General features: G+C 38.1%; 1 protein-coding gene across 1 annotated transcript in view; it reads left to right on the top strand.

The window, feature by feature from the left end:
• The first annotated feature begins 1573 nt into the window (after positions 1 to 1573).
• Positions 1574 to 20432, top strand: part of TRPM6 (transient receptor potential cation channel, subfamily M, member 6) — a 178452-nt gene continuing 159593 nt past the window's right edge. Inside the window, exons 1-4 of the mRNA XM_006835005.1 lie at positions 1574 to 1674; positions 7015 to 7053; positions 13725 to 13902; positions 17694 to 17907. Coding sequence (XP_006835068.1) covers positions 1574 to 1674; positions 7015 to 7053; positions 13725 to 13902; positions 17694 to 17907 — 532 coding nt within the window. The remainder of the gene's footprint in view (positions 1675 to 7014; positions 7054 to 13724; positions 13903 to 17693; positions 17908 to 20432) is intronic.

Genomic DNA, 20432 nt, shown 5'->3' with positions numbered 1-20432 from the left:
GTCTCTCATACTTTGGACATATTGTCAGGAGGGAACAGTCTCTGGAGAAGGATGTCATGCTGAGTAAGATGGAGGGTCAGAGAAAAAGAGGAAGACCCCCAACGAGATGGATTGGCCAGGTGGCATCATTGATGGCGTCAAGTGTGGCAGCAGTGATGAGGTTGGCCCAGCATTGGACATTGTTTCGTTCTGCTGTGCATGGGGTTGCTATGAGTCAGTTCTGACTCAATGGCACCTGACAACAACAACAACAACACTTATAACACTATCACATAGAGTTAAAAAATATTCATTTTAAGAGAAAAGTCAAGCCATTTTTTGTTTGGGTATTATTGTGGATCATTTGTTCCTTGCTTCTAGATTTGCAGTAGGCTTCGGGGAGAGTTTGACTGTTACTGTTTTGCATAGGAGGACAGATTTTGTTAGGAGGAGAAGAAAAAGCCAGTATACCCCATTGAATGACTGTTGCTAGATGCTATGGAGTCCGTTCCGTCTCATAGTGACAATAGAAAGTACAATAGACAGCAACACTGCCTGGTCCTGCAGCGTGACTACTGTGGTTGCAGTGCTTGAGACCATTGTGGTAGCCATTGTTGCTGAGGATCTTGCTCTATTTCACTGACCCTCTACTTTACCAAACACGATGCCCTTCTCTGGGGACTGGTCGAGATCCGCCTTGATAATGTGTCCAAATGACAACATGTCCAAGTCTTGTCATTTTGCCTCTAAGGGGCATTCTAACTGTGCTTCTTCCAAGACATATTTGTGATTAGGGACAGTCATAAGATGTGCAGCAAGAATCAACAACTTTCAGTGGCAAGTTAAGCTTACAGAACATGTATTGACTGTTGCTGGGCTTACATTTCTCTTTTGACTCTCTACAGCTTCCTGTCAAATTTTAACCCAAGTGGGATTTTATGAGTACCAATTTGGAAATTTTGGGAATTTGACAGTCACTCAAGATGGTGCAAGAAGTAAAAGTAACTTTTAGCAGACCTAAGGGAACACTGCAAAATAATGCATTGGACTGAAAAGTTGACGGCTCAATTCCACCAGCTGCTCCTCGAAAACCTTATACAGGGTCGCTATGAGTCAAAACCCACTTGACAGCACTTAACAACAACAACAACAACAAGGGAACATGCCAGTTGTATCTTTACTTTCTTTCTAGAGTGTGTATGGAAGAATTCTGTTATTTACAGTGAGAATATGGACCAATTAAATTTGTGCATATGTTCAAGTTCTCAGTTAGTTTATTTATGTCTAGTTATTTGTAATTGTTGTTGTTGTTAAGTGCCGTCGAGTCGGTTCCGACCCATAGCGACCCTGTACAGGGTTTCCGAGGGTGTAAATCCTTACGGGAGTAGAAAGCCTCATCTTTCTCCCGCGGAGCGGCTGGTAGTTTCGAACCGCTGACCTTAAGGTTCGCAGCCCGATTCGTAACCACTACGCTATAGGAGCCTATTAAGCTTGGCCTCGACATTTTAGTTAGTGTTGATGATATTAAATACCCCTTGCCTGTCTGAGCCCCTGTAACTATAGTGCCTTTTGACTTAATCAGACTGTTATAATAATGACTATACTTTCTGTTCAGTCCCAGAAATCCTGGATTGAAGGAGTATTTGACAAGAGAGAATGCAACAAAGTGATACCCAGCTCAAAAGACCCTCACAGGTACAATTTTTAATTAATTTCTTTAAAAGTAGCATTCTTTGGAGGATTGTTGGTGAAAACCTAGTTAGAGATATGCCTGATTAGAGGATTTGACATTATCTACGTGACGCTGTGCTGGATTGCAAGGTCGGTTTGAATTGCAAGGTTGTTGGTTCAAACTTACCAGTTGTTGTTGTTGTGAAGTTCCACCGAGTCAATTCCGATCCACAGTGACCCTGTATAGGGTTTCTGAGGAACAGCTGGTGAACTTGAACTGCTGACCTTTCAGTTCAAACGGCTTTGCAGTCTGGCACGTTAACCTACAGTGCCACACCAGGACTCCAAACTTACCAGCAGCTCCTTGGAAATCCTACAAAGGGACACTATGAGTCAAGACCGACTAGACAGCACTTAACAATAACAACATAGAAGTACCTGGTATAGTGCTGTAGAGTAAGCACTGGATTGCTAACCAGAAGGCTGGTGGTTCAAACCCACCAGCTGTACCTTGAAACTCCTATACAGGGTCACTATGAGTCAGGACCAGTTCAACAACACTTAACAGTACAATACAATAGAAATAGTATTTACAAAGTAGTGTTTAGAAAGAAGACCCCCAATGGGATGACTCAGCAGTGGCAGCAGCAATGGGCTCGAGTGTATCAATTGAGAAGGTGGCCCAAGACCGGGCAGTGCTTCATTCTGTTGTTCTTAGGTCATTATGATGGGAACCAACTTGACAGCACCTAACAACAGCAATAACAGCAGTGTTTATTTATTTGTAATCATTTTATTTCTTTTTATAAAAGGAATACATTGTCATTGTAGAAATTTTGGTAAGAACAGGAACCTTGTTAATTGCACCTCAGTTCAACCTCCATGTCTAAGACAGTGTCTGGCGCATAGTAAATTGGCACTTGAGAAATATCTGTTGTATGAACTAATGAAGAAGAAAACAGTTATAATTACATCACCGGATAGAGACGCTGTTAACGTTGTGATGTATTTCATTCCAGTCTTTCCCTTTTGATGCACTTGTTTTTGTTGATGGGAACAACGGGGCAAGATGTCAGGGAAATATCTATTTCTGTGAGGTTTGGGTAAATAATTGACAATTATTGAAGGCTGATGTTTACTGTCAGTGTTTCTTTTCCCCAACTGAAATGTGGATATGATGGTTCTTTGGGGTGTTTTAGTCCACTGTACTCCGTTGTAAAGACCTGTGGTTTTATTATTTTTTTTCCATTTTCATCTCACAGACTTTTCATCTGAATAGATAATGGGCAGCAAAATGGAATGAATCAAGATTGAGTCCTCTGAGTTCTTGACAGCCCTTTGGAAACTCTACTTGCAGAACAAAGTTCAAAAAAGCAGCTAGTGAAAAATAGGGGGAGAAAGGACTATGGAAAATTCCTCGGGTTAATCAAGTCCATGAAATTCAGATTGAGTGGCATTGCTTTTGCCACACACCACCCACCCCGCCCCCAAAATGACTGAGGAAAAGGAAAGGCAATATTTTAATTAGGGGTACTACTCTTTTTATACGGAGTCCTAATGTGGTGCTGAGGGTTAATGCGTCAGACTGGAAAGTTGTTTTAATTGCAAGGTCTGTGGTTCAAGCTTACTAGCTGCTCCTTGGGTTGGAATCGACTCGACGGCACCTAACAACAACAACTTTTTTTATATTCATTGAGCATTTGACTTTATATTCATCTGAAGCTTAGAAATTGCAACTTTAAGATTATGAAGGGGAACTTCGTAGGATCCTTGAAATTGTAGTCTTTTGGGGATGATTGAAGCTCAGTGCTCTTTCCCGTTGTTAAATATTTACTAGTCCCACCTTTGTTGAATTACTTAATGGTTTGTAAGCTCTGTGTTAGGAAGTTCTCATTTTATGTGCTCACAAAATGTTTTCAGAATACCAAAGTAACCTTGTTTCCCCCGCTTTGTCTTTTATGGTACCTCATAAAGTGATGGTGGCTGCAGTGGGCAGCCGATTGAGTTCATGAAGCTTCTTTGCTTCTGTTAATGGAAAATCATCTTTACAATTACCAGGAACCTTATGTAAAGGATAAACTTCAAGCCATTAGCCCATAGACTCAAGAAGATATATCAATGATCATAATTCTTGAATGGTCAAAGATATTTTACATTTTATAGGGGAAAAAAAGCAGTCCCTATTTTTGGGAGAGTATAAAACAAAAGCTAAAGGATGACTATGGTTATTCTTTTTACACCAACTTTTCCCTTAGATCCTCCTAAGGATTTTCAGAATCGTAGTTTATCTTCTTTACTAATTTTTTTTTTTTAAAGGTTTTTATTGAGGATTAAGTGAAAGTTTACAGGGCATATCATCAGTTTTACATTCAACAAATCATACACCTTGTTTCACTACATTGATTATAATCCCTTCCATGTACCATCAGTTAACAGCATTTTTCTCTATCCACTTTAGCTTTTTAAAAAAACACACAAACGAAAAAACCCACTCAGGCATGTATAATAATTTACATCTCCAAAGGGCACATTCTGCAAGTCTGCTCCTGGCCATGAGCTCTTAGTCCTTCTCTTAGTCCATGAATCTAGAGTTCTCAGCCACTCCCCCTCTCCATGCCCCCATCTCTGCCTCCATCTCTGGCACTGCTGCTTCTCTGGATAAGATGGCACATTCTATTTGTGTGTTCCTCTCTTGATGGTCCTAGGGTCTTCTGTTTCTGGACTGCAAGACTAACCACTCCCCTTTTTTTTACAAAACTTCTACCTTTACAATTGTGACAGTCGCGATTAGTCATGATGACAGTTATTCACTGTTGAATCTTACAAATCTTATCCCCATCTCTTTTCACCAGAACCATCTAGACAAGATGACAGCTATTCAGTGGGGACTCTTTCTTTCCCCCCACCCTCTTAAACTAAGCTCCCTCTTGAAACCTTGTAAGCCAGTCACTTCGTGCATTAATTGCCCCCTCATTTTAGGTAGCCAATGTCTAAGTTGCCCATCCCTATCTACCCTGTGTACAGAGCGGATAACATTGAAACTTGATTTGAAGACTCTTTCCCTCTCTGTTGGTATTTAGAGTAACTACCGCTCTGAGTATAGGTCAGGTTCATCATGAAGATGCAACATCTGTCACTGTAGCTGTTCCAGTCTGCTTGTCCTTTCTATTGGGAATGTCTCACCTCATAAGGTTGTGGATGGGACTCAGGATTCCACCTAAGGTCCTATACTCTGTGAAGGCTTTGCATGAGGCCTCTGTCACTGGGCAAGTTGTACAACCCCTTTTAGGTATTCCAATCAGTTATAGGCTGAAGGCGGGCTTACAAGTTTTCTCAAATCATGTTTCCCAACATTCCTTTCTATCCCACTCAAGTGTCTGTTTTACAATAGTAGGCAAGGGAAACTAATATTAATAAGGCAGTCAAGGATTTTAGTATTATTTACCCTCTTCAAGCTATACCTAGATCCCTGTATCCCAGAGTCCTGTTGTTCCAAGGTTGAGTATGCATCACTATTTCCCTTTGTCCCACTAGGCCATGCAAACCTGACTCAGTGTTCCCTTATCTATCTTGTTCTTCTGCCTCCTCCCCACTTCTTGTATTGCCCTCCCCAACACCCAAAGTAAACCCCCCACCCCAACGCCATTGTGGTTACCTTATATTCCATTAGTTCTTCCCTCCATTTAAGATAGTCTACTTTACCCAGTAATCTACCTGACCTTCTCACCACCTGGATCTCTGTTCCTCTGTGTTTACCTTTTTTCACATTGTAATTGTTTTGATCGTAGACTGACCTCCCAGATCCTCTGTTCTTATAATTTTATTCTGTTCTTGACTCATCCATTTTTCTACTGAGCTCAGGTTGATGCTGCCATGTACGTCATTCTGTAGTTGTTGTCTTTACTAATGTTTTTGATTGATTTTTTTTGTAGCTCTTAAACCAAGACTTCAGAGTGCTGGTGTGGTGCTGTAGGATAAGCACTGGACCATAAGGTCAGTTTGAACTACAAGGCCAGCAGTTCAAACTCACCAGTTGCTCCTGGGAAACCCTATAATGGGTCTCTATGAGTTGGAACTGACTCGATGGCACTTAACAACAACAAGAAACAAATCTGATAGACTCGGTGATAGTTTTCTTTTCCTTCTCATTTTTAATTTGTTAAAATGAAGCTTCTGAGAAAGGAAATTCCCAAAAGACCGGGATAGGAAGGAGAAGTGAAGGACTGAATTCTAGTTTCTGAATAATTTAGAGTAACCTTGAGTCCTTTGTTAGAACTTCTTCATACCTAAGATTTAATTGATGATATAATATTAACCCCCTAAATCCGGAAGTTTCTTCTGAATCATAAAAAAAGTATTATTAAGGATAATAATCATAATTACATCAACTCTCCCTTATATTGATAATATTTTAAGGTCTTACTTATATTTTGTTACTTGGTTTTCAAGAATTCTGTTATTATAATTTAATAATTATAATTTTGTTTGTTGTTGTTAAGTGCTGTTGAGTCGATTCAGACTCATAGCGACCCTGTATAGGCTTTCTAAGGAGCGGCTGGTGAGTTTCAACTGCCAAACTTTCGATTCAACCGACCTTGTGGTCAAGTGTTTATCCTACAGCGCTATACATACTACAATGTAAGATATTTTGCATATATTATCTCAGATAATCATTTGAGGAATCTTACAGGTCAGAACTTATTCCCAGATGTAATAACTAATGTTGACAGGCATTGCCAAATCAAATGAGATTGTAATCCAGGTATTGTGCTTTGTTAATTAAATTCTTAGTTAAGTGTTCTATGAATTACATCACTGTTGTTGTTATTAGGTGCTGTTGAGTTGGCTCTGACTCATAGTGACCCTGTATACAACTTAAGGAAGCACTGACTGGTTATGTGTCATCCTTGTGGTCATTCCTACTTCTGGGCACATTGTTGTAGCCACGGTGTCAATCTGTCTTGTTAGAGGTCTTCCTCTTTTTTGATGACCTTCTGTTTTGCCAAGCATGATGTCCTTCTCCAGGGACTAGTCCCTCCTGATAATATATCCAAAGTATGTGAGACAAAAATCTCACCATCCTTGCTTCAAAGAAGCACTCTGGCTGTGTTTTCCCTAACACAGATTTTCTTCTTCTTCTGACAGTCCATGGAATTTTTAACATTCTTTGCTAAAACCATAATTCAAAGACAGTTGCTGCTGTTTGGTAACTGAAATATGGAAACATTTGGGAAGTGATATTTGGGTTTTCTGCAAACCCTGATTTCCAAACCACAGAAGATAACAGATATTTACTGTGCCAACATTACATATGTTTTCACATCTGCCATTAAACTAACTGAGGTTTTTATTTCATTAATTTAGATGTACTGGAGGGTGCCAAATCTGCCAGAATTTAATCAGGTAAGACATAGTTAAATACTGTTACTTATTTAATCATTATTTAACACTAATTGAGACAGTTTCTTCATGAACTCAGTGAAAGAGCTTTACAAGTTCATTCTATTCACTTTTCCAAGGGAAGTTTCAAAAAGAAGTGAGAATTTTGGGGTGTTTATTTAAATGTAGTGGATTACTTGAATTGAAAATAGAAACACTTGTAAAGCATTATTCTCATTTAAATACCTACCTCATCTATTATGTATATATGCACTCTGTTTGGATAGTGAATTGTGCTGTATGTGATGTGAACCGAATACTTATTGAGCTTATGAGCGAAAATGACTAATGCAATATACATTTTAACATTGACTTGCCTGTTAAGCTATGTATTCGTATCTGTGTTTTACCTGTCTGATTTTTAAGGGAAAGGAATTGACATTTCCTTAATTCTGGGCTTTATATTATGGACTGAACAGATGCCAAATTAATTTCTGCAAAAAAAAAAAAAAAAAAAGTTCCAAATACAAAGTTGAGCAAATCATAGGGGAAGCAAACCATCATCCACAGATAGCTGATCATTCTGTCTTTCCCTCAAATTATTTTTTCCTTTCTTTTTAGTAATTATTTAAAAATTTATTAGAATTTCAAGCAAACATGAAAATATATAGAAAAGATGTGAAAAACTTCATTAACCTTCTTATTTCCAACCTTATTCTTCAAGACCTCTCGGAGACCTGTCAGAATCCTGCCAATCCCAGGGTCTCATATGACCCAGAGTGAAAAAGATTTCCATACAATTAAGAAACTGCTAAAAACTTGTATTTTTTTGCTAGTGACTAAGGACCTAGTTTGATTTTTTTCAATATGGAGAGCTCAGTACAAATTACTGAAGTCTTTTTCATGTTTGGTCTATTTATGATGTCATCTTTGTGATAGACCAAGTTCCCATAGGCGTCTGGCTCTGTTTCTGAGTTTTCTTTCCAGCACCATTGATCTGCTTCTCTGCTTTTGTCAGACACCACTCTGTTTAATTATTACAACTTTGACATATATTTTGATGGGGAAAGTCCTCTATGCTTTATTTTTTTTTTAAAAAGAAGTGTCTGACCCATTTGGACACATAGACATCCATGTGATTTTTAGAATTAACTTGTCAAGTTCCCTGAAAAATCCTTTGGGGTTTTAATGGTAATTTAATTAAATGTATAAAATCATTTGGGAGAGAATTGGTAACTTTTTAAGTTCAAATCTCAGAACGAGCCTCTAGTTCTTGTTACTGTTGTTGTTAAGTGCCTTCAAATCAGTTCTGATTCATAGTGACCGTGTACAGAAGAGCGGCTAGTGGGTTTGAACTGCAGACCTTATGGATCACAGTACAGTGCTGATCCGACAGTGCCACACCAGGAGTAGTTACTGTTAGCCTCCAATTTATGGCAGCCGTGGACCTCTGAGAGCCAGAGTTTCCACTGACTGCAGTAGATCATCAGGCCTTTCTTCCTTGTCTGTCTTAGCCTAGAAGCTCTGCTGAATCCTGCTCAGCATCATAGCGCCATGAAAGCCTCCACTACAAGATAGATAGGTGGGTACTCCCCATGGACAGTTCTACCACTGAGCACCCTAACACACATCTTTCCTCATTTTAAACCATTCAGAACCCCCCTTGTTCTGTTTGAATGACTTCTTCATGTCTATGTACAGGTTCTGCACGAACACAATTAAGTGCTCTGGAATTTCCATTCTTTGCAATGTTATCCATAGTTTATTATGATCGACACAGTCTAATGCTTTTGCATAGTCTATCAAACAGAAGTAAACATCTTTCTGACACTCTCTGCTTTCCGCCAAGATTCATCTAACATCAGTAATGATAGCCTCATTCCATGTCTTCTTCAAATCTGACTTGAATTTCTGGTAGCATCTTGTCAGTGTACTGCTGCAACCATTTTTAAATTTATCTTCAGCAAAATTTTCCTTGTGTGTGATATCAATGCTATTGTTTGATAGGATATACTCGAAATATCAAGATACATTTTTAAGGAGTCACAATTGCAATATAGCACCAGCAACCCATGCTGATATGGTGCTTTAGCACTTAATGAGTTTTTAATACTTCATATACAGTATGCATTTGCATAGAGAAATCAGTTTAAATTGTTTTCAAATTTAGATGTTGTCTTTAGCCGTGAACGTGGACAGGCATTTTAATATCACTGGAAATGCAAATAATTTTTGACTCACCCTTGTACTTTATTTTGTCTTCTAGAGCTGCCCTTTGGAATTTTCCATTCAGCTCATTTACATAGTAATTTCTTCCGTTTGCCTTAGCTATTCTATGTTTAAGAGCAAGTTTCTTCTGTCATCCACTTGAGTCTTTTCTTTCTTTCCTGTCTTTTAAATGACCTTTTGCTTTCTTCATGTATCATGCTCTTGATGTCATCTCACAAGTCTTCTGGTCTTCAGTCATTAGTATTCAGCGTGTCAAATCTGCACTTGAGATGGCCTCTAACTTCTAGTGGAATATACTCAAGTTCATATTTTGGCTCTTGTGGACTTATTTTAATTTTCTTCAAATTCAACCTGAACTTGCATATGAGGAGTTGATGCTCTGTTCCATAGTTGGCTGGTGATATTTGGCTTCTTTTGCCTGATGATATTGAACTTCTCCATTGTCTCTTCCCACAGATGTAGTCAGTTTGATTTGGTGTATTCCATAATCAGCTTGTATGTTACTGGAAAAAAGTATCTACAAGAAATAAGTCATTGGTCTTGCAAAATTCTATTATACATCCTCCAGTTTCATTTCTACCACCAAAGCCATCTTTTCCAACAACTGATCCTGTTTCCAACTTTTGCATTCCAATCACCAGAAATTATCAATGCCTCATGATTACATATTTGATCAATTTCAGACTGACTGAAAAAGTTGGTAGAATTCTTCAGTTTCTTCACTGGATTTAGTGGTTGGTGTGTAAACTTGAATAATAATTGTTTTAACTGGTAATTCTTTGTAGAAGTATAGATATTATCACAGACAGCATTGTATTGAAATGTTCTGTTAGGTTATGAATTTGACTCCATTCCTCTTGAATTTGTCATTCATAGCATAGTAAACCATATCACATGATTGTTCAATTAAAAGTGGCCAGTATCAGTTAATTTCAGCTTATTACTGCCTAGGATATCCATCTTGATGTGTTCCATTTCATTCCTGATGATTTTTACTTTACCTTTATTCACATTTTGGACATTTCATGTTCTGATTATTAATGGATATTTACAACTTTTTTTTTTTTTTTTCATTGTGAGGAGTGCTCCATTAGCAATTGAATTCTTGGAATGCTTTATTCCACCCATGTTATTAAGGACGATTCTAATTTGGGGAGGCAGCTCTTCCCCAGGTGTATTTTGAGTGTCTTCCAACCTGAGGGGCTCATCTTCCAACACTATATCACACAGTGTTCCACTGCTGTTCATAAGGTTTTCAATGGCTAATCCCTCATAAATGGACTGCCTATTCCTTCTTCCTCATCTTTCTTAATCTGGAAACTCCACTGAACCAGTCCACCATGGGTGACACTGGTATTTGAAATACCAGTGGCATATCTTCCAGCATTACAGGAGCACATAAACTACCATGTACAACAAACAGACAGACATTCAATATGTATGCTGAGCAAATAATTTGAGAAACTGGATTATATGAAAAATACAGTATTAGGATTGGAAGAAGGCTTGTTAGCAGCCTGCTTCTAGTGTGGTGCTGTAGTCAGCACTGGACTGTGAACCACAAAGTCAGCAGTTCAAACCCACCTGCCGATTAATGGTAGAAAGAGGAAGCTTTCTACTCTTGTAAGGATTTATAGCTTCAGAAACCCTATACAGGGTCACTATGAGTTGGAATCAACTCGATGACACCTAACAACAATAACATTGAGATGTTGGTTGTAAACATCAGGAGAGATAAGCTATAGTGGCTTACTACTATATTGTTGTTGTTGTTAAGTGCCGTGGAGTCGGTTCCGACTCATAGCGACCCTGCACAGGGTTTCCAAGGCTGTAAATCTTTATGGGAGCAGAACGCCTCATCTTTCTCCCGCGGAGCGGCTGGTAGTTTCGAACTGCTGATATAGTGGCCAGAAAAAATAGTTTGGACTTTTTCCTTTAGTTCATGGGATATATTTTTGATTCCTGGAATAACAAGGTATTATGAATCACTAATTGACTTCAGTCTTATCATATTACATGTTATTGAAAAAGATCATATAACAGCAATATTAGAGAAAAATTGAAAAGGAAAAAGTTTTCAAAAGCACCAACACCTAAAATTCTATTGTGTTAATGTGCCACATTTTATTAATTACTCTAAGAAAAATAGGTGACTTTAAATTTTTTTTCTCTATTACATTTAGTGTTATGACAAGTATAATCTTGCATATAATTGGCTTTTGTGATTCTTGAATTGTTTGATCAGGATGAATTTCTAAATTAGAAAAATATTTAATAAATTTAACATCCACTTTAGTGTTATGGTTTAAAAATATTTAGCTAAAATTAGTACACATGTCTCAAAATTGCTTCAATTCACAATTCAAGCAAGCACAAACATTTACCTTGGAATTATTTATTTTTCCTTTATCCTGAATCATTTGCAAAGTTAAGTAAATTCATTGTAGCAAGTATATAATCTTGTATATTTGATGCGAATAATTTCTCAGTATGTAAATATATTTTTTTCACTGAACAAATTTCAATTTTTCACTGAATATAATAGAAGTTTTAAAGTTCCTTTAAATATTTAAATGTCAATTTTTCTTTTTATTTTCTAATTCATCAAAGATGAGAAGTTCATCATACTTCCACAAATATAATGAGTGTAGTATGATATTTTCTGTTAGTTTTTACATATTATCAATTTTTAAAAGGTTTAACCTTTTAACTTGCTTAGTTTATTTTGTGGCATAGTATAACTTATGCTTATTTACTGAATATTTTTCAAAATTAATAATGCTATCCAGGAATATATGTTGCCGTTGTTGTTAAGTGCCGTCGGGTCAATTCCGACCCATAGCGACACCGTATAGGGTTTCTGAGGAGAGCCTGGTGAGCTTGAACCACCAACCAACGTTGTTCAACCAACATTACAGTCCAGCACATTAACCCACAATGCCACCCAGGACTTCTTGCAGGAATGTATTTGTTGTTGTTAAATGCCATCGAGTTGGTTCCGATTCATAGTGACCCTGTATAGGGTTTCCAAGGAGCGGCTGGTGAGCTTGACCCATTGACCTTGCAGTTCAAACAGCTTTTCAGTCTGGCGCATTAACCCACCTAGCTATCTTCAAAAGTTTATTATGTACATATTAATCTATTATTTATTTATGTTTGTAGTTAGTCTCTTTCACATTTCTTTTCCATCAAGAGTTCTATTTTTACATATACATGCAATTTTTATTTATTTTTCTTCAAAATTAAAGTTTATTTATACAAACATGAATTCATTTATGATTCATTTGTCTTTTTTATTTTTCTTTCCAGTGATGTTATTCCTGCTGGTATTTCTAGCATATCTCTAAGTCTGGAATCAGAATTTTGTCTCTGAATCCTGACTTTATCCTTTAAGCTATATGACCTTGGGAAAGTCATTTAACTTCTTTATGTTTCTACTTTTCATTTATTATCAGACCAAACCAAATCCACTACCATAGAGTCAATTCCGATGCATCAAACCTTTAAGACATAGTATACTGCTCCATAGGCTTTCGGAAACTAAATCTTTGCAAAAGCAGACAGTCTCATCTTCTTCCATGGAGCAGTTGGTCGGTTTGAACACCTGAGCTTTTGGTTGGTAGCCCAGTGCTTAACACACTGCACTACCAGGGGCAATCTATTAAAAATATATTTAAATACATAATAAATATATGTTTATCTGTTAAATTTGTATATATTAAAAATACGTATGTTGTTTTTGTTAAGTACTATTGAGTCAGTTCTGACTCAATGACTCTGTATAGGGTTTCTGAGGAGTAACTGGTAATTTTAAATTGCCAACTTTGCAGTTAGCAGTCCAGAGCTTGTCCTATAGCACTACACCAGGACTCTCTCTCTTTCTCTCTCTCTCTAAATTAAACATACATTGTTGTTTTTGTTAACTGATGTCAAGTAGGTTTGACTTATAGCAACCCTGTATAGGGCTTCTGAGGAACAGCTAGTGAGTTTGAACCGCCGACTTCATTGTTCAAACCGACCTTGCAGTCCTGTGCTTATCCTACAGCCACACCAGGACTCATATAAGTATACGTTGTTGTTGTTGTTACGTGCTGTCGAGTCATTAAACACACACAAAAAGTTTATATGTGTTTCAATGCATATAAATCTTTTTGTGTGTTTATTTATATTTAATATTCCTATATAATGTATATATGAATTAAAATTTTAAGTAGTTATTTTACCTATTAAATATAAATTGCTATTGTTAAGTGTTTTCCAGTAGGTTCTGACTTGTAGTGAACCTGTGTCGAGTTTCTAAGGAGTTTGAAGTGTCAACCTTGTGGTTCATAGTCAGTGCACACGTAAATCTTAATGTGAAGTCTAGAAAAATTGTTTATTTATGTCATCTATGCATTACCTTAGAAAAATGTAGAAGAATTGCATCTGTATTTTACTCTGAAATTGTTTTTTATCCTGAATTTAAGGTGTTACTGTGGACGATTGATTGGAGATCATCCTGGAATAGCTTATCCCTGGACCATTTCAGCTTCCATCAATGATGAAAATGAACAATGGTCTGTTGAAAAACACACAACAAAAAGCCCTACAGATACTTTTGGCACTATTAATTTCCAAGATGGAGATCACATCTACCATTCCAAGGTTTGCTAATAACCCAAATGGTTTTGCTCATTTTTAATGATGAATAGTTTCCAGATGTGTTACTATTACCAAATTGCAGACAATAAAACTTGGTTTGCAAATGTGATAAAAGGTATGGACCTTTGACAAAAATAATAGCTTTACCTTTCTCTTTGTGTCTAAGGGGTGTTGTACCTTTCCCCAGTGTGGTATGATCAGCTCTATATTTGACCTCTTTTGGTAAGGTTAGATCCTCTGCAGAAGAGAATACCATGTTGTCCTTGAGACACTTGTAATGAGATGTAATGAGGCTGTCTTTTTTTAAGGACTGAAAAAAAAAAAAAAAAGGAGGTTTTTAGCTGAAGCATGACTAAAATAATTACCAGTAACTTGGGCCTGAACACACCTGCTGAGTGCTTGGATGGGGCTATCCTGAGAAGGAAATAGGAGAATTTCTTTCTGTACCCACTAAATGAGTGCTTGGTCTTTCCTGTCCAATGTCTCTACTGTAGTTAACATACTAATTTTGCATGTAATTAGCATTAAAATGTGTTTTCTCTTGAGCATGTTAACCACCAGTGGCTTTATTAGACAGAGACAGATTTTCATAGGGTAACTACAGGTGGAAAGATTTGAATCACCTGGTACCCTTAGCTTTGATGGACTTGAAATGATAACTCCTAATAGTACAATCATAAGACACTTCTCTAATAATCTCCAATTCCAGTTATTAGTCCTCTTAGATATAACTTTATGTGTTGATATTTTCTGTAATTGGCAAGAAAACTGTCCTCATTCCCCTTTTCAATAATTTTAGGGAGCCGACACTATGGAATTCTGGAGGCAGTTTTTTCCATTCAATTTTCATTTTCATCCTTTGCTTCTGTGCTTTTTTTAAATAATCTTCATTTGCTCACTTTTTTATTCATCCAAGAAATCTTTATTGGGTCCTCACACTTTGGTACTCTTCAAAGAGCATAAAGTGTTTCATGTGCTAATGTTGTTTACATTCTAGTGTGGGAAACAAATACACAATTAACACAAATGATTTTGATGCTGGTAAAAGGAATTTAAGAGTGCATTGAGACAGTAACTCCTATTTTAATTGGTGGCGAGAAGTATCAAGAAAACTTTCTGAAAGTAGGAACAGCAAATCTGATATCTGAAAGTTGAAAAACGTGTCTGGTGAGGCAGAGGAGTGAGACTATGTTTCAAGAAAGGTCAAGAAAGTATTTGATGTATGGAGGGGAACCGAATATATGGTTGGACAGAATCCTTGATCATTAACATGATTTTATGGTGCTGTGGGTTAATGCGTTGGACTGCAAAGTCAGTTTGAACCATAAGGTTGGTGGTTCAAGCTCACCCACTGCCCCTCAGAAGCTCTATGTAGGGTCACCGTGGGTTGGAATCAACTCTACGGCACTTAACAACAACAACAACAACATGCTTAGCATTAGGCTTCATGTTGCAGCCAGTACTTGAAGGCATTTTTTTCAATCTTGCAGAAGATAAGAGACTATCTTTCATATTTAGATGGAGAATTGAACTTCAGATTTATTTCATATCTTTGTTGAGCTGTGAGAAAGCTTGCAAGAGCTCTGTTGGCCCCCCGTGCTGCATTCCTATTCTGGATTTTCTCCTCCCACTTTATTCTACAAAGGATATGAGGTGACCTTTTGCTACTAAGATTCAGCCTAGCAAGTTTGTTGTCTTTAAAGGATGTAAAGAGGAAAGAATAAATCAGAGAAGAAACAATGAGTCATTGACTTATAGTCTTTGTGTGGCCCTTGACACAAGCTGTTCTGTATAGTGAGTGTGTTTCTTGGGTTTGGGTATTGTGTAGTAAAAGACTCTAGTGTTAATATTTAGTTTATTAAAGTTGTTGTTAAGCACCGTTGAGTGGGTTCTGACTCATAGCGATCCTGTAGAGGGTTTCTCAGGAGCAGCTGGTGAGTTTGAACTTCTGACCTTGCAGTTCAGTGCTAATCCTACAGCAGCATGACACCAGGACTCCTTGTCAAGGTTTTTTATCCATTATTTTGAGGAGTGAGAAATGTCTTCTTGGACTAAAAATACTCGTATTAGAAAGAGAGGGGCACTTGGTAGAAATAATTGAGAGAAAGAGAAGATGTTAAAAAGGATCTGTTTCTTCTGCCCTCCAATTTATTATTTGGAGCAACATTAACCATGTCATGAAACCCACTCTGAACAACCATATAGGGCTGAGTAGATTGCCCTATAGGATTTCCTAGATTGAAAATCTTTACAGAAGCAGACTGACACATCTTTCTCCCTCAGAGATGCTGGTGTGTTTTAACTGCCAACTGTTTGGTTAGCAAGTGAATGTTTCAACTACTGTGCCATCAGGGTGCCTTATGCCTGCAAGTTCACCTTGTATTTTTTCCTAGTACTTTGTTGTTGTTGTTGGTAAGTGACCTTGAATCGTGTTCTGACCCATAGCGAACCTGTATAGCCTTTCCAAGGAGAACCTTGTGGTTCATACCGACATTGCAGTCCAGTGCATTAACCCACAGCGCCACACCAAGACTCCTACAACTTTAGCATTGAACAAAGCCCTGGTGGCTCAGTTTCCCCACTCGTAAATTGAGTCCTGGGTATCCTTAGTGTCTTTCTGCCTCTCACATTCTGTGACAGCTGCATCATCTCCCTATTCAGGAATTATAGTATTTTAATTATGAAATAAAGGAAATATATTTTAAGAAGTTCAAAGATTAATAAAAGAATTGCTTAAAATTGCCATCATATGCTACAAGTTAATGTGCTAATTCTTGTTTGTATGTATGAAGAACTATGCATGTGATTATTTTTGGCCTAGTTTTATGACTCATGGTTTCTTATTGACTTAATTTCTTAGTGTAAATCAAGACTTACCCTTGCTAGTGGTTAGTTAGTATAGGGTTGAGGAAGCAAATCATATTTGTTATTGTTAAGTACTGTCGAGTCAGTTTTGACTCATAGCAACTCTGTATAGGGTTTCCAAGGAGCAGCTGGTGAGCTTGAACCACTGACCATGCGGTTAAAATTGACTTTGCAGTCTCGTGCATTAACCTGCAGTGCCATACCAGGACTCCAAAATCATATGTATATAATTTAAATGCTTCCTAGGTGGCTGGATCTGCTGGAAAGACAAGCCAACTATACAACAGAATCCAATGCAAAATGCAAATGATTCAGGGACTCCCTGATGATATGGATCTCCTTCATTGCTTGTTTCTTTTGGATGCATTAACTAGTCAGAAAAAACTTGTTTCATGAAAAATACTTACTTTGGAAGAAAATGTTTTCAGTGGGGTAATTAGACATAAAAGAAATGAATGGATAGAATATAAAATTTATAATCAATTTGAGATTCATATTCCTTGATCTTAATTTAAATTGTGTAGTTACACATCAATGGTCATATATATGAAAAAGATAGAATTTATTAAAATGCTCCATTTCACCCATTTCTCAAACCTCTTTATTTGCTGATGTACTGAAGTAGGGATTTTTGCCAGTTGTTTAAAGTCTTTCTACCTCACATCAGAGCCTCTGGAAAACCCTGATGGGCCAATCTTGAAAACCAGAGGAAATTTTCCTGCAGTGACTTGTAATTCCCAGAAGGAACTTACAAGGAAGTGTGGGATCATTGAAAAGTAAATATTTCCATTTTGTGAAGACCAGGCTTTAAAGAAATCTCAGTCACTTGCTTCCAAGTTTGGACCATTTCATTTGCCTGCTGGGTGCGAATTGTTTCTATATCTGGCATATATGTTACTTTATTTGATGTATATGAACATGTCTTGCAGTATATTAGGACTTCCTATGATACCAAGTTGGATCATCTGTTACACTTAATGTTGAAAGAGTGGAAGATGGAATTGCCAAAGCTGGTGATCTCCGTCCATGGCGGTATCCAGAACTTTAAAATGCCCTCCAAACTTAAAGAGGTATTCAGTCAAGGTTTGGTCAAAGCTGCAGAGACAACAGGAGCTTGGATACTGACTGAAGGCATTAATACTGGTAATATTTTATTCCCTCTTTCTAAGTTGTGGGTTAGGCAGCATGGCACCTAATATCTTCTCATGACATCAGGAGATACAGTACATGAGGAAGAAAGAGGAAAAGCCTAGTGATCGGGAAACAAACAGAGTAACTATAGGCCTTACCATTGTCATTGGGTGAGCTTCTGACAAAGGTGAATGATAGTCTTTCATGAAATTCAAACTATAGTGAGGCTAGCAAGGGTACTGATTCCATGCAACTGTGTAACATGTGTGAGCAAGGACGTTAGCTAAAGTCACATAGTCATCGCCAAGTCCTCAGACAATGTAAATCACTGATGTGTATGAAAGTTGCATTGAGCGTATTGGGCAAGAGCAGATGGTAACTTCTTTGATGCATATATTTTAAACCGCATCATTGCCAGTACACTCACTGCCTTTATTTGCTTGTTGCTGACTCTCTTTTATACCCCGTTAAGAGTCTATTCTAGAACTTCATCTAGTGGCTTCTTAACCTCTACCCTTACTCTTTTGCATTGACATTTATGAACTGGCTGCTCAATAGAATCACTTGGGCAGTTGCAAAACAAACAAAAAGAAGAAAAACCCACGCATGGTTAGATTCTACACCAAATTCAGTAGAGGGTGCAGTTTCTGAAGAAAGTCTCTGGGACGGCTAGAGTTTAGTACAATGACTCTACAAAGTTTCTGTTAGTAACCAGTTATGAACTTTGTGGTTTTCCATTTTCTCTTAGTTTTTCCTCCTTTTGATTTTCCCTCTTAGGATGCCCTAACCAATGCTTCCTATTCATTTTTGCCCATCCTTTAAGATCTACGTAAGGTGTCACCACACCCCAGATATGCTTGCTTTTTCTGCGTAATTCTATAGCATATACTGTATCCAGCACTTGTAAGTTGTTTGCCTATAGTGAGACCTGTGAGAATTGGAACTTGATGTGATTGTCCTGTTTTTCTGGGTCTCACAAGTTTTCTGCCGGTAACAGGGTGCAGTCTTACTGCTTTTCTATTGCTCATTTTAGTGGAAAATATTTGAATTTTCCTTCTCTGGCAGGTTTCCACCTTATACAGGGTCACACTTTAGCAGGTTTCATGAGGAGGTTTCAAAATGTATGTAGACAAAATTCCATTATCTCTTTTTAAATGTTTTATTGTGAATTATGTAATAGTTTACATGGGAGAACCTTAGTTTTACAATTATCCTATTGTATATTGTTTCATTGCCATGGTTACAATCCCCTCCATGCATCATCAACCAACCAAAGGGTATATCTTACAAGCCTGCCCCCTGTTCTACCACTCCCCCCACCTCAAGCCCCGGTGTTCAGCACATAGCCTCTCTCCCTCTCTGGGTCTAAAGCCCCCACCTGCTCCATCTCTCCACATCATTGTCTCTGCCTCCATCTCAGACGTCACTGCTTCTCTGGGTAGGGTTCTGCTCTCCGCTCTTCTCCCTTCATGGCCCCAGGGACCTCTGCTCCTAGACTGAAAAGTTAATCACTCCCCTCCTTGCTACAAAATGTCTACCTTTACATTTCCAACCCTTTACAACCCTCATAAGCAGTCCTGATAACAATTATTCACTATGGTATCACAAGAGACCTATGCACATTTCTTTCATTAGCCCCGCCTAGACAGATTGGATACTACTCAGTGGAGATTCTACCTTCCTCCATGCCCTCTGGATCTAGGTTCCCTCTTGAAAGCTTGTAAGGCAGTCACTTCTTGCCTTTGTAGCCCCCCATTTTGGGTAGCCAATGTCCAAGTTGCCCATCCCTGTCTACTCTGTGTATGGAGGGGGTGGGAATGATCCTTGCTGTAAAGATTTGTTCCCTCTTTTGACCTAGATGTAGGTCAAGTGCATCCAATTGTATCAGATTACTTTTTTTCCTCTTCTTTCTTCTTCTGGTTGAGCTGTGATCATCCAGTCATTGAAGCCAGGTCAAGTGGGTATTATCTGCAAGTGTGGGTGTTCTTATGCATATGCCCTGTCTTCTTATCAGCTGGATGCTTCACTCTCCACTCTAGTCCTCTGTGGCTATGTCACTGACTCTGGTCCCAAGAGTCCCCAGGTCTTGCCACACTGTTGGCTAACCAGGTCTCCACCCGGGGTTCACAGGAGTTTATTGAACGTTGTAGGGCTTAGCTTGCCACTTCCTTGCTGTTTTTCCCTCACTTCCCTTTATCGGTGATGAACATGGTCACCAATCAGAGCATTTATTCCCACTGAGTCTTAGTCTTGGAAGGGGGTTTACTCTGAGGGGATCTGCCATCCACTTGCCTTGATGTCTCCTGGGTGAGCAACTTGTTTGTTCTTTTTGTAATCAGTCGGTCTGCCTGTATTGGTTTTTATTTTTCCGGTCGGTTTTTCTTTCAAGAAGTATCTTCTGTTCTAGCTGCTCCAGGCGGGTCTGCCCATCCTTTCAAGAGGAAATTTCCCACCTGTAAAGATTCTGGATCCTATTCAAGATTTCACCTATAATCTTATGTAATTCAGAGGCTCCGCAAGAAGCCTCCTTCACTGGG

Source organism: Chrysochloris asiatica, unplaced genomic scaffold, assembly GCF_000296735.1.
Source record: "Chrysochloris asiatica unplaced genomic scaffold, ChrAsi1.0 scaffold00014, whole genome shotgun sequence".
NCBI classification, from domain to species: Eukaryota; Metazoa; Chordata; class Mammalia; order Afrosoricida; family Chrysochloridae; genus Chrysochloris; species Chrysochloris asiatica.
This window is presented reverse-complemented; position numbering and strand designations above follow the sequence as displayed.